This window comes from Ostrinia furnacalis, unplaced genomic scaffold, assembly GCF_004193835.3.
Source record: "Ostrinia furnacalis isolate ACB-3 unplaced genomic scaffold, ASM419383v2 OfSCF7532, whole genome shotgun sequence".
NCBI classification, from domain to species: domain Eukaryota; kingdom Metazoa; phylum Arthropoda; class Insecta; order Lepidoptera; family Crambidae; genus Ostrinia; species Ostrinia furnacalis.
Window position 1 is genome coordinate 796,925 of NW_021137771.1, and position 15,417 is coordinate 812,341.

The 15,417-nt window shown below is 38.8% G+C and overlaps 1 protein-coding gene and 1 long non-coding RNA gene across 2 annotated transcripts in view; both read right to left on the reverse strand.

The window, feature by feature from the left end:
• Nucleotides 1-492: 492 nt before the first annotated feature.
• On the reverse strand, nt 493-1,641 carry LOC114365015 (uncharacterized). Its single transcript, XR_003656900.1, has 2 exons — nt 1,596-1,641; nt 493-1,142 (listed from the first exon to the last, which is right to left on the reverse strand). It is a non-coding gene; the product is annotated as an uncharacterized LOC114365015 (long non-coding RNA).
• A 1,645-nt stretch (nt 1,642-3,286) lies between these two features.
• The window catches only part of LOC114365032 (uncharacterized), a 147,864-nt gene continuing 135,733 nt past the window's right edge, over nt 3,287-15,417 (reverse strand). Inside the window, exons 9-15 of the mRNA XM_028321454.1 lie at nt 13,612-13,804; nt 12,487-12,615; nt 11,750-11,981; nt 11,158-11,340; nt 9,592-9,791; nt 3,905-4,017; nt 3,287-3,388 (exon numbers count right to left, since the gene is read on the reverse strand). Coding sequence (XP_028177255.1) covers nt 3,287-3,388; nt 3,905-4,017; nt 9,592-9,791; nt 11,158-11,340; nt 11,750-11,981; nt 12,487-12,615; nt 13,612-13,804 — 1,152 coding nt within the window. The remainder of the gene's footprint in view (nt 3,389-3,904; nt 4,018-9,591; nt 9,792-11,157; nt 11,341-11,749; nt 11,982-12,486; nt 12,616-13,611; nt 13,805-15,417) is intronic.

Consider the following 15,417-nt stretch of genomic DNA (forward strand, 5'->3'; position numbering starts at 1 on the left):
TTTTCATTAATAGGCTAGTTGCCTAAAAAAATTTTTTTAGTCCGTAATGTTTAATATCAAAAAATATTGGACACATATATTTTTATTTGTCAATCTAACAAATAATTACATAGTTATGGTGCGTTGAAGTTGCGCACGACGTCACCACAACGTGCGGCATTTTTAAGCAAGCGTTGACGTCACGGGCCTCTTCTTATGAACTTTGGGGCGCTTTATCTCTTTAAATTTTCATTAGTTTGAAAAAGTGAAAAATACGTGTAGAGTATTTTTTGATAAGTTAACTGACGGACTAATTAAAACTCTTGCTTTTTGACCCAGGCAACATCCCCATTGTAGAAATTGGCATAGAATAGAAAAGCTAAAAGATCCAACTTGTTATCCTGTTTCTATTTTTATGAAATACAAATACAATTAGTCAAATACATACCTATTACAAATAAATAGGTACATGCGCGTGAGTGGAAATATTATTTTCTAACACATAGAAAGAAATTGCCATTTCAACATTTATTAATTAACTTGTCTTTAAGTTCAATTTGTGTGATTGAAACCTTAGTTTGTATGCTTACAGACTGCACATTTTATTCTTTATCTACTTCGTGATAGGGAAATAGACTCTTGGCTTGTTTGACTAGAATTTTATCCGTATTTGGTATGAGCACTTTGGTGTTAATTAACACACATAAATCTGCATTGGGTTTTGATAACACTTATTAATCTATTTTTTTATATTACCGTAACATGAATTAAGAATATTATAACCATAACATTAAGTGAGAAACAATGCATGCAATTCAACTACAATGGAAAATCTTTGGAAGTCAACATTTGAAATTATTACTATTTAAGCTTATTCAATTTATAATAGCTGTGTTGAAGTGTAATTTATATTGAACCGAAATGGCCATCTTATTGCGCCCTGTTAATTATACTTAAGTTAATACTTAACTAAATCATCATCAATCATCAGTGTGAGTAGGTAAAGTGGAAGAGAGAAGCTTGTATCTGGTTAGGGAAGTTTGATTCTGGAGCGAGAAACGGGCACGGAATTAGGGTTCTTTTTTGGAAGAATCGGCGCTCGGTGTGGCGTTTGGCTGTACGCTGATACGGACCTCACCTGTGGGGCCCACCACGATTTTCACCTGAAAATGAAACAAATAACTACATTTTAATTTGTACCTACAATTTTAAAAGTTTTCGAGGGAAATAGACCGTTTTAGAAACTAATTTATATACAGCATTGTTGTGGCATTGTGTTTAGGTAACTTATAAGTTCAGAAAATCGTTCTTTAGACCTTCCGGAAGCCGTTTCATCGCTGCGGCATTTGTTTTATGCGGGTACGGTGTTGCACTCCATGATTTTCCCATATTACTTATATTTAGTAGCAGTATTTGATCTGATGGACGAACGACGTATGTCTGACGCCAAAGTCGAGCCGAAACTAGAGGACAATTTACAGTTCTCATATTCGCTTAGTAATACGGTTGCTTGTGGAGGTGATAGGAGCTTTCTGAGGTGTTTATTAACGTTATCAGACTCACAATTTAAATATTTAAAGCAATTAACATTTGCAAGCTATACAACTAGAACATACCTAGTCCCCGCGTCAGACGTTCATGGCATAATACACGGGGTTGGGCGGCGCGGCCATGGGCGACGTGGCAGCGGGGGCCACGGGCCCGCTGGCCGCGCCCTCAGGGGCCCCGCGCGCCGCCTTTGACGGCGACCCTGGCGCCGGCTGGTATAACGGAGCGGCCACCTGGAAATAACCAGGCTTGTACTTAACGACTAACGCGCGCTTGAAAGTTCGCTTAGCTAGGTACTTCGGGAAAAATATCCATGATCTCCGGCGATTTGCTATACTTGTTACTATATTATTCTAATCAGGAACAGAGTAATGTCTTTTACTTTGCATTTATTTATAATGAAGAACAACTGAATTTTAGAAAGGTATGTTTATTTACTTTTCAGGTCATCTGTCCCTCGCTTTGCAATATTTACATTATTGGAAACAAACATGTCCGATAAAAATCCAATTTCTTCCGCTTTAATACTCTGAGTAATTTTGTCCCGGGTTTGATTTTCCCCCGGACAAAATTAACTGTCATTGTCATCGTTTTGGCGCCCAAACTGTAGCAGTTGCTGAAAACACTTTACGTTAACAGACTGTTTTTCAAGTTTACTATTTGTTGTTTAGATCCGCCCATTGGCGCAGTTACACTAGAAACGAAACGCGAGCACGCACACCGACCGAAGTATGGGCGACGCACGACGAAACTAACTGAAATGCGTGTTTACATTATAATTATGTCTCGATCAATTTCGCGCCATATACATAGCTTGATTTGATTTTGATTCGATAAAAAAGTGCCGCTTGTTTATCTATCCCCACAGCACAGTCAGTACCATATGAAATGAGCGTTTTCGCGAATGAAAGATCCGTTAGATGGCGGGACGTGGATGTGGGGTCTGACTGCTGCGTGATTGGTGGATTTTGACATATCTGTTAATGTCATGTCAAAAATAACCAATCATGCAGCATTTGGACCTCGCGTCTACGTATTGCCATCTGGCGGATTTTTCATTCGCGAAAACCCTCATTGATACAGAATACTGTGGACCCAAGAGCTACAAACTATCGACGCCAACGCCACCGACAAAGCAGACTGTCAGAACCACAGTCAGAACCTTTCCCACGTGGCCGCGTTGGAAAACAGTTGGCAAAGCGTTTACGGCTCCCGCCGCTAGATGGCGTAACGTGTATCTTACGCAGCGTGGTAGCGTGTTTTGGTTAGACACGCGGTAGACGTAATCTTAATAAAATTTTAAATACAATTTTACATTTGAATGGTATTGGAAATTTAAAAGGCTTTAAAGTGGTTTATAATTCGTATGTATTATTAAAATTTCGAAGTTTTTTCTATTTAACTGTAGCTTTTAGTAAAGTTATATTCACAATTTTCAACAATTTCAAATTATCAAAATCATGATGGTAACTACATATTAAAAATTCGCAATGCAAAAATTTTATGCGGCAACTAGCACAAGCAGCTTAAATTAATATCCAACCATAATAGGATTAATTTGTAAAAATCGCTAGCACACAGCTGTTTTTAAACTGTAATTCTGCGTACATTTTTATTGTTTGTAAGGTGCGCTACACACATTAAGCGGAAAAACTCTTTGAAAATCGAACGTCGTTAAAGATCAAATCAATGGCTTTGCTGTTCGGCAAATGCTGTCGAACCGAAATGTGGTGTCCCGCTCAAATGTGTAGCGGCCCTGTCAGTATTGACTTACTTTTTCCGAATAACAGATCATTTGTTTGCCGCCGCCCGGAGGAGGTGCCGGCACTGGTCTGTATCTAGCTGGTGCAGGGCACAGGTTCTGGAATATAAACAATAAATAAGTTATTAAATATCAGTATCAATTCTGTTACAAATGTCAATCTTGTGAAAAACGAATCGTTTATTTAACTAGTGGCGCCCATTAAAATATTGCCTCTTTTTTCAGGCAATCAGTTACATGGGTTCAGAGTGTCACAAAAACTGTGTCAGTAAAGGCTAAGTTGTTATTATACCATGAGCGTTGTAAGATTAGTGTTTCTTTTTACTAAGACTACCTAATTTAAACAAAAACCATTCTGCACCTAGCGCATGACTAGAGTTACGAAAGTTACAATGTTATTACAAAAGTTAAAAAGTTGAATGTTAGTTTAAAATGATATTTCCCTATTAAAGTAAATTTAAACAATGCCCTTATACTTAGTTTATCATTGTGTAACTATAAAATCTTTTTAAGACCAAACAGATATTATTTCAATTCATAATACAGGCCCTGAAGTAGAGTACACCTATTTTGACTAAGATATAATGTAGTTTAGGCTTGTAGATTTATACGAACCTGTATCTGTAGAGCGTGGGTATATTGCGCCCTTTGCGGCTGTGCGGCCGCGGGCTGCGGCGTGCTTGTGGCGCCGCGGCTGGCCTGCTGGTAGTACGAGTGCATGCGGCTGTCTGGAATGCCCCAAATATTCAATTAGAGCAGCCACTGATTAGTACTAACTATGTAAAACATTCAAGATGCTTGCTATAGGCAGCAGGTAGGCAGGCAGGCAGACGAAATTTTGAACTTAATGTCTTGATTATAAAATGGTCATATTTGTGTTGGCGTCACATACAGAAGGTACACACAACCGCGAACGCACCCCCCAATACTTCTCTCAAGCATGCTCCATTTTTTCTCAGAAAGGCGCGGCGCGTACACTTGAATATAAGGTAAGTGCCCCCTACTTCGGTATATTAAGGCTCTTACATCTTTAACAATTTATTTAAAAATAACCAAGGATGATATCAGTATGAAAGCTTTTGTATGCTAAAGTTTGGTCTTTTGACAGTAAGTTAATACATAAATTATAGTTATATTGTTTAAACTTTTTTTAATATTAATTGTTCTGCGGACCTCTTGTTTGGATCCTGTTTCGTGATAAAATTTTGCTCTGTTTCTAAGTTCGTGAACTCATGTCCCCTATTTCGGGATAAAGTTTTACGCATCGAGTTAGTATATTTTAATAATGATTAAGGGTTTAATAAATTTAAAAACGATAGTATAAATTTAGAATAAAATAATTCTGTGAAATTGACGATATTACTTACTTCATGAGGAATAATGTGAGTCTGTCTAGCTAGGTAGGTACGTACCTTCGTATAAAGTTTTGATTTATTATTCTAACAATATGTAAAAATATTAATATAACCATCAGAAATGTAGGGGGGCCTTACCCCCCCCCCCCCACCTCCCCTTCGTACCCATAAAATTTTGATTTTTTATTTCTAACGATATGTGAAAATATTCATACAAGTCTAAATTTAAAAAATGTGGGGGGTGGACTAACCCCCCACTTCTGGAGCTGCTTCAAGTGAGGGTAGTACCCCCCCCCCCCTGATAACCCCATATACGCCAATAACTCATAATAAAAACTAATTTATTTATTACTTAGGTAGGTAAGTATTTTTAACTAAAAAATATGTCGATTTCTTTGATGTTATGTGTCATACAAGTACCTAACACTAAACATTTATATATCACGAACTTGGGAAAAAGTATTAATAATTACGGTTCCTTGTTTCGTGATACTGATTATTCCAAATTCCCCAAGTAAAATTCATGGATTATTGTCAAATTGTGTCAATTAACTATTATCTATCCCATATAAAATACAAATAAACCAAGATAAATAAAACGAATCGAATTAAAACCAAAATTACGCTGGTAGTACTTATGCTAATTTATCTTAAAATTGGTCATTTATGTAAACTTCAAACTCGTGTCATATAAATTCTAGTGAACGAAACATATACCGAATTTAGATCATGAGAAACTTAAATAAATGTATTATTTGTTTCATAAATTACATTTCAATTATCATAAATAATTATTTAATAACCAAGCATCAAAATATTATCCATAATATCCTTGATTCGGTAGTATCCCGAAACAGGGGACACCCGAAAAATAATATGTACGCTATTTCGTGAGTCAATTAATCGCAATTTTAAAGGAATTCTACGTTTTCATATAACTTTTTTCTAAGCCAAATCAATTGTCAAGGAACACATGAAACCACTATTACAAGTTTTATGCAAATGGACGTTTCTTAGCCTTTTTATAAGCTTAAGAAGTTGGAGCGCTAACCTTACGGTGAGAGCAACATTTTCACGCCGCACGGCTGTTTTTGGCTCTCTATGAGTTTGAAGCTTCGTATTGCTCTCATTTTTGGCGCCACAATGTTAGTACTTGGTTTTTTAGATAGCTTAAATAATATAGTTTTTGTAGTAATAAAGAATTTTTATAAATAATATTCCATTTGCTTATTATTTGAGCTAGAAAAAAAACTTACGAACTTACGTACTATCACGAACTAGTAGCCGTTTACCTTATTCGCGAAAAAACCGTCGGGAGTGCTGTTATGAATTGCAAAAATGCTACTGTTGTGACAAACGCGATACATTTCACCTTTATATAAACCAGTCGCTGGCATAAGGTGACCGCATACGCCGCACACCAACAAAATGATCAACGCTTTTCCACGCGAGTCCGACGCGTTGTAAATGTGGTGCACTCGCCACGCGGGTTTTAAACGGATTTCGCTGTTATGGTTTCGCGGTGGAGGGACGCCAGAGACGTCATAATTTAACAAATTATTATCGACTTTTATTGGCTCTATTTTAACACTAAAGTAGACGTTGGTGTGCGGAAAAACTAAAATAGGTAATTTATTAAATTGCTGTGAATTGTGAGTATTGTGACATTGGGTAAAGATGTTAATTATTTAGGTGATCCTAAACTTGTATTTAAACACTTAATAAAATGAGATTAAGGAAGGTATTAGACTATCATTAGTTACTTAGATTGACCATATTTCGCAATCGGGTATTAATATAGTCAAACGAAACAAAATAGCAATAAATCCAACCGTAGACAATTTGAGAAAGCTTTTTCAATTTCCATCCATCAACATTTAAAATGGTACAATTTGCGGACAGAAATCGCGGACAAATCGAGACAAACCGGATTGGCAGCGATAAAGCGCTCTCTTTGCTTTATTTATTGTCAGCTACGTAAGTCATTTAAAAGGACACCGAAAAGCAATCCGAGTTCTCTAATTTATTTCACATTTTTCACGGCACCGCCCCTTTACTTCAGTCAATATTCGTTTGTTTCTATCGTAATTTCATTATTTGTGAAAATGTTATTTGCGATTTTACCATAGGATTTCACTGTAATCTTAATTATATCAGAAGTTTTATAATTAGACTTCGTAAAATCTATTCATATAATGTAATCATTGTTGTAGGTCGAATTTACACAAAACAAATAGGTGTTTTAAACATAAACTACATATAAACCAATTACGATGTGAGTCAAAATATTTTACTTTGGAAAACTTGTTTCGTTACTTGTTAGTCTTTAGTTCAATGAAAGGTAAACTTAAACTGAAATTTCAAAAGGCAAGTCTAACAAGATAGAAATTGAGATAACTCACGAAAGTTGTGAGTTTGCACTAGCGCTAATTATTTTAACAAGTATTACAAAGAGGGCATGCGAAGAAATATGGCAACCTGCTAATTAACTGTAATGCATCGCTTTCGCATCGTGATATATCGTCGAAAGGAATATTCTTAATACAGAATACTTGCCGACATTAATCCTATAACGTCTACAAATACCTATTTAAAAAAGGACGTTAAGTAGGTACGAAGCATTTCAACAGCAGCAGTTTACTGGGAATATTATTGGGAGGGTTGCAGTTAGGAATTTCATACAAGAAAATAAAGTGGACATTGGAATCTATTTACGAATACTTGATAGAGAAAATAAGTGTTTGAAGTAGAGCGAAGTAGATTGTCTTACATGTCTGAAGAGGGGACTATAGCCAGGGCTACACTAGGGGACAAAAGTGCCTCGATACGTATTGGCGACAACCAATTTCGAATGAATTTTGCTTGACCATCTGGCAAATCGTGCAACAAGTCGGTAGCGACGTCAAGTGAAGCTGTGCAACTTTGCGAAACTTCGCCTGACATATCTGGCGACTCCTATATACATTAAGTTATCTCAAGGCCGTGGATTTCAGGACACCTGATACGTCATGTTGTATGTCGAGGGAAGTCCGTCAAAGTCGCACTACTTCACCCGTCGTTGCTCGCGACTCACTTCCGGGGACATTAAATTTTTGTCCCCTAGTTTTTTCGGCTTGAGGAGAACATTGAAGGCAGGACTTTTCGACGTGGATGGGTACATGCAACAGTTTGCAATTATATTCTGCGTTTTTATACCAAATTCTTCGCCAAGCTGAGGTGCCCAGGCCGCAGAAACGCGCGTTTGTATAAATTGACACGGGCCGGTCTGAACGATGTTCTTCTGATCGTGATTGTGATGCGAATGTAAGTGGTTATCTGCAAGTGAAATCATCACTTAAAGGTTGTCATTTCTCGGTCAAGTCTTGGCTTTTGGACCTGGGTCCAGAATGGTTGGCTCGAAGTTAAAAAAATAACGCTCTTTAGGTAATTTGGACTAGATCGGTTGTTACTGTTGACTGTCAAGAAGGCCAATGTTCCTTGGATTGTTTGTTCATTGACTTCATATGCCTATCTGACTTCTTGTGAAAATCTATGTAGAATATCTTAAGCCAACATTGATAGTTAAAAGTTACAGAAAGAGAGATTTACTGAACAAACTTTCCTAGCGATATTGTAGTTGCTTTTAAAAGTTTTCTCATCAACTTCTTCTGTTACGAATAAAATAACGTTTGGAAAGTTTTGTTTTAACGTTTAGAAATTGATCCAACAAACAAGAGTTAATCACAGTTGCTGAATATTCCGGGAAAGCCTTTATCGTTACTACTTGACTCTTGCGTACCCAACTCACGTTACTCGCTGATAAGAGTATACCTTCCTTGTCGAGTGTGATTGGCAACCTCGGTGTCAAGAGCTCCGAAACGTGTATAGATTGTGTGGTCTCTATCCTCTCTACAATCATTTCGCTTTGTAATTTGATTAAACTATACACACCATATATTCTACAGTGCCCAGATTAAGGGGGCGTCCATAAATTACGTGAGACAATTTTGGCCATTTTTCAACCCCCCCGCCCCCCTTGGTGAGATTTGGTGAGATTTTGCCTGACCCCCTCCCCCACCCCCTAATCTCACGTGATATTTAATAAAATGCCTATTTTGCAATGTCTATGCTTCGAGTCTATTAGATTTATATGAAAAAATCAGTAACCCAATGTCGTGCTTCGCGCAGTGCAGGGTTCCGTAGCTTCCTGTCNAAGGGCGAGTGCACACTGCCGCTCCAATACCCACGCAAATTGCGAGTTTGGCCCCACCGCACGTGAATAGCGAGCCTGCAAAGCAAGCCTGCTATTCTAACAGGTATCGTGGTTGGTGTTCCGTAAGGTATTGAACAACGTATATCTATCAGATACCTACGAGCTTAGTTCAGCTTAGTTTGCGTGCCTCCAGGAACTATGATCAGAATTTGCCTAAGTATAAGTACCTGTATGTGTTGTAATTGTGTAAAGGTGTTGAAGTTTCTAATAAAAGTTCGTGAGTGTTGTTTTTGTTGGAGGTGTGTAAACTGTGCTTTTACCCGCCAGATTCTGAGAATTCTTTCACTAAAGCCACGCTATTTTTGGAAATCCAATAATCATTCGTAAAAGGGCTGTTCAATAATGACTGCTTCCTTCACTTCCTCATCTTGAGTGATATACAGAGTGTTGCACCTTCACTGTTTTGTCAACCTGTGCCTTAATATACCTGTACCTACTGTATTCCCTTAGTTGAATGGGACATTGCCGTTGTTTCCGTTCCTAAAATAATATGTATGTTTTTAAAAAAAAATGTATATTTAAACCCTAAGCATAGTTATTAAACCTGTATTTCTTGTAGCAACAAACTTAATAAATACAAATATATCAGGTGCGATTGTGGTCAAATACCTGCCTTGTTAATCTTGTTATGCATAAAAAAAAAGTGTGTAGAAAACTAATAGCAATAACAATTAAGTAATTCAAATGACACTTACAGTCATTGGCGGTCCAGTGCGCGCCATAATCGTGGTGCTGGTAGTGGTAGTGTTGACTGTACGGCACGTAGAGGAGCTGGTGGTGATTCCGTATCGGGGGAGGCGACTCCGGCCGCCGGCACCGCGGCGCCGCGCGTACCGGCGACGTCTGCTCGGAGCTGGTCTGCGAGCTGTATAGCTCTTGACTGCTGTCAGAACAGCTAAAATAAAACACCGGCTTCAATAAAGATAACGACGGATTGGAAACCTCCTCATTATTTGAAGTCGGTTGAAATGCTGTTGATGGCTGTAAGGTCGCAGAATTTGTACGAAGTCTTTTAATTTCTTGTTACAGAAATTCGATAAAGCTTTATGAAAATCAATGGAAATTCAATAGAATTACGAATTAAATGCATAGGTGTTAAGTGTAAGCAAACGTACCTACTACAAGTTATTACGAGTAGGTACCTGAATGTTTCACGTTGAAAAGGTTTTTAAGAGAATTTACTCAACCTCAAGATACTAAATATAACGAGAAGGAAGGAAATAAAGAATGTGCTAAACAAAGTCTAAGGTGCGAATTTACTTGGGACGTTTCAATCATTCGATTAACGAAAGAATGAGCTTGGATAAAGGATATGTTACAAAAACCCGCTGGTCCCGGTTAATGTGTACTTGAAAGTAACTAATTAGTACTACGAGTCCGAGTGTATCCAAATAGAATCCTACCTAACGCCACTTTTGTGTTCTCAACCTCTACACAAACTTGCATTTTTGTAAAAGCCAAAATAGAATTATTATGTAGCAGGTCTCAGCGATTCTATTACCAAAGTGTATCATCGCCTAGCATAAATAACTGACGATGTTTTGGTATCTAACCCAAATCCATAATCAAAAGCAGTGTTACATGACGTATATAGGAGTAACTCGTATGTGGCTCATACATAATAGATGAGTTAAAACTTAAAATGGACACCAAAATAGAGCTAATACACAATAACACTCTCAAGCAGTGACAGGGCTGATTGGTTCGACTAATTCCAAATCGGTGCAGACGATGCGACTAATAACTAATGCAAAACTTTTATATTTATACCAAAGCCAGTTCCGTAACTGCCCCGCTTTCGATTCGACGTTCCCACTTCCCATTAAAGTGACAAACTAATTATGTAATGTTAGTAATAACTTGTTACTTGAGTTGGAAATACGGAAATACCACTTGTTCGTTACTCGCTCGGTTTACGTAAAGCCACGTTCATGGAGACTCAGGGTTTAAGCGAATTGTACATTGACGAACTAATCAAACGCATTGAAAAGTACTCGTATTAGTTTCGGGCGGTTTATTTATAGAGTGCATTAGGCACTGAGTGCGCAGCTGGGTTCGCGAACGGATGTAGAACTTTTTAAAACGTAGCTGCTACAAACTTTATCCCCGAAGCTTTAGCTGTCCATCCAGACAGAAGTATCCGATTTTAGACGGAATCGATTCTCAGTTCTTCTATAAAGGGTACTAGTTTCTGGATCCAAAACAGCAGACATTCGTTCTAAATACCGTCATTTGTTTTTTTTAATAGCATTATTTCTTACCCAATATTGGCGTAAAGCGAGCAGTTCCTATACATTGGGTCTTGGTGCCGATGTTGGGTGTGCGCGTAGTGCACATAGGTGGCCACATTCTGCGAGTGCGCGTAGCAACCCTCGCTGTGTAGCTGCTGCGGCACGGGGGTGGCACACTGGCGGGCTGTCACGTAGTCTGATGATTTCGTGGACCTAGATTAAATGTCTTTTTTAGGAACAATGTGGTTTTTGACGACCATTCTAAAAAAAGATATTTCCTAAAAGTCCTGCGTAGCCTGGATCTACAGCTTGTCCGTTAACCAGCGAGGGCTTAACTAGTTTGTCCCGGAGGATAGTTAAAAAACTGTCGTTGGACACGCAACAAAATTAATCAGTAGAAAATAGGAAGAAATTAAGAATCGACTTCTTTTCACTGCATTGTTCCATGGAAACGGATAAGGCATTTACATTGGTCTTGCACAGATAAGAAGGAAATTATGTACCAGATCAATATCAGCTCAAGTCTTCTTGGTGAAGTTTGGGTCCTTAATTTGCTAAATGGTTGCAGATCTGTATGGAGCATGACATAGTTGCATTGGAGCTTTTGTAACATTAAACTTACCAATTGGATGTGGCACTGGCCCTGCTCTGCGGCCGTGAATTCAAGTTGGCTTCCGAATAGTACGGCCAGGAGTAGCTGGAGTTAGTACGCTGGCACGCATGCGCGGGCATCTGCGCGGGCGTCGTGCCCGGTGAAGGCTGGAGCTCGTTCTGCATCTGCTGCAGGATGTCGTCTGATGCTCCAAGCTGTTGCTTGATGGCGATACCCCGGACAGCTGGTCGGCGGTGGAAACCTGGAATAACGTTTGCAGATAACAACGTGGTCTTCCTAATGTGTTGTTAGCGACTGAAGAAATCAAATTACCGTCGCTCATATCAAAACTGAATCTCTAGAAATATCTTAACAGTTCTGCCTAAATTCTATGTCCATATGTTCGTACATATGGATGATAAACTCGTATTTATGTCAGTGCGATTTGTCAATTTGTGTGAATGTTGAGCTAGCATGTCTATTACAAAAAGGACATCAGTCATGTGTAAAGAAGAGAGATACGCCCTGAGATCCACATTTCAGTACCTATATTCAAAGGCGTCATAGATTGTCTTTGTTTTCGCTATCTACGTTTCATTGTTACGTGACTATTCCCACCTCTCGTTCTCAACGTTGCCATATCAACGTGGCCAGAATCTAGGTTGTAGGTATATCTTGACCGCCAATAAAATTGTTACATACCTATTACGTGTCTCCATAGACACGTAATAGACAATGGGCGTTTGGTGGTTTTCTACACATCTCACCGTAGTCATCATGTTCGTCGTCACTGCTTGCGGGCTGCGACTCTTGTCCGTACCGCTGCCGTAGTCGTTCCGTTCGCGGCGCGTTCGCCCGGGCAAACGCTGCTAAACCATCATCACCATCGCCAGCACCTAATATTTTAACATAGACCTTATTTTCCAATACGTAGGCTACAGTTATATCCAAAATATTCTATGAAAACAAAAAACGATCTTAATTCTCCACGTACACGCAAAATAATTGATTGATTGGTCAGATTGTGTTACAGGCAATTTGATGTTATTTACGAGTACTGTGTAATCCGATAAACTCTCACCACAGTGATTTTCGTGTAAGGTTTTGTGTTTATTATTTTCATGCTATTCTTCTTAATGGATTTTAATTGAGTGATGCAATCTGATATTATAAAACCTTCGTTATTAACTGCGCGTGTTATAATAATAACCTTAAAAGTATTTTTCTGACGATAAACGGTAAGAAATTGTACCAGGAATTCGATGAAACAACCCCAACCTCATTAAGGATGTAATAAAATAATTGAACCGTGACACGTTTCCTTATAGCTCCGAAATTATATTTTACAAAAAACAAACATTTTCTTAATTAAGAACTTTTAGGTAGTTAAACTAATTAACATAAAGTATTTAAATGGAAGCCTTTATAAACGTGTGATAATAATCAATTAAGCTTCGAAAAAAGAGCCTTTATTTTCCAACGGACGGAGCAAACCGCAGAAAGGCGCCGCTGAAATCATGATTGACCAATTAACTGCGCGCCGATGTTAATAAAATTCCAGAGAGTCGTATGAACGTAGTTAATAGGAAAACGGAGTAAAATGCTAATTAATGTAGTCTACACACACGTCAAACCCTACGATTTAAGTTGACTTTGGCATGTTTTCAAAAGTTATAGAAAGTTGGGCTTGTTCAGTATTCCTCGTTCCCGTTTTTCGCAGGATTCGATCTTATTTTGTGATCCCCTTTAGTTCAAACACACAATATACAGTTTACACTACAGTATTGCAAGATCCCGCAAACCTGGATTTGGAAAGGAGCTCTAAATTGTCGACATTTGAAATCGTCGATACTTTTGAAAAAATAAATAAATTGGGCGGGTAGAGTCCGTACCAGGGGTGCCTGCCACGACATCTGGGGCAGGGTTTTCGTTGTGCTCGTGGAGGTCGAGGTTAGTGGCTGATGAAGCTGAGGTCCTGTCTCCAGGGGGCACGTAGTAGAAGCCCTCGTGGTGCGCCGCGCTGCCCACACACGCTGTCAAAGGTGCCAGGGTCGATAGGAACTGCCGTCTGGGTTCTGACCTTGGCTATGGATAAAGAATAGAAGTTAGTTCGTTCGTTCGTTTCAGCCGAAAGACGTCCACTACTGGACAAAGGCCTCCCCCAAGGATTTCCATAAAGACCGGTCCTGCGCCGCTCGCATCCAGGCACTTCCCGCGACCTTACCAGATCGTCGGTCTACCTAGTGGGAGGTCTGCCCACGCCACGTCTTTCGGTTCGTGGTCGCCAGTAAGTCGCAATCGCAAAAGATTGACTCAAAGTTGATTTAAATATAAAAAGAATCAGTATGAACAGACTTGAATAGGGGACCGGATCACCAGTCAAATAAGATACCGTTTAGATCAGCTATCAACATACTGTTCGGAGTCATAATAATCGAACTACGTATAGTCCCACGTTTGATATAAATTAAATCAGTTTCTGTTTTACAACAATTAGTTATTTAAGTAAGATGCTTAAAGCACCAGCTCGCCACGTGACCTTCTTCATTCAGCTCTATGCATTTGTAAATACAGCCGCATGACTTGCGCAGTGTTCCACTGGAACTAAAAGCAACAGGTTTATGGCCGAACGGTTCTGCTAGCCCTGTACCTGTATAAACATAACTCAAATGCAACCTTCGGATAGGGCGAGTATTGACATCGACATTTATTTGAATCACGTAAGCAACCTTTATATAGTAGTTTGAACGCATTCAGCACCTACATGAATGTCAGTGAAAACAAAATCCGCAATTTCTTTTCGATTCTAGAAATGGGAATAAATAAGTAGGCTTTTATAAACATGTTTTATTATTTTGTTCGTTCTTTGGAAATTGAACTTTAAAACTAGGTCATTCCGCCTACCTACGTCAGTACTTAAGGTTCCACAGTGTTAACTGGATAGGAATATTCTCGTGAAAAAACAATACTTACTTACTAGATAATAGTCGTATCTCTTATAACGTACGAACTACGGTTATTTAACGGTCTTCCGATTAGTAATAAACAATATTACCACAGTTAGAAATATTTATTTCTATTCTCTTTTGAGAACAAACAGATAAGCCGATTCCACGATGTGGCGTCACAAAGCTTAGTTCTGCCGTACGAATACAGTTTCCATTTCCTAATGAACAGACACGCCACCCGGTGTTTAGAGTCCGCTCGGTGCTGGTCGAAGGTGCATTAAAGCCTAATGGATTGATGCTGTTACTGCGAACTGACTGATCGGATCGGCAGCCACTGTGCCGCATGAAACACAAATTACCGGGAAAACAGAAATACTCGTACATTTCAAACATCAAATTGGACACAGAACCCATTCAATGAGATTCATGAAAAAGAATTTAAGCGCCTGAAAATTCCTCCTTTTTACTGCACTAAGTACTATTCCTTGTTCTGGAGCAATTTCTGTAATAAAATCCACCAGTCTAGATAGAAGGGAACGCGGTCGCAGGATAGGAATAATAGTAATGGAGAGTACTGATGGCGAAGTAGGTAAGTACTCGCAATATGATTACTCGATAGATAAAGAGTTATTAATGTGAGGATGGAACTTTTCCCTATCGTTATTTTGTGGATTCAAAGGAATAATGATTAAGAAGACTAATTAAAGCAGTTAATGTAACACTCGTAACTACGGTGCAGTCCTGTTGTCC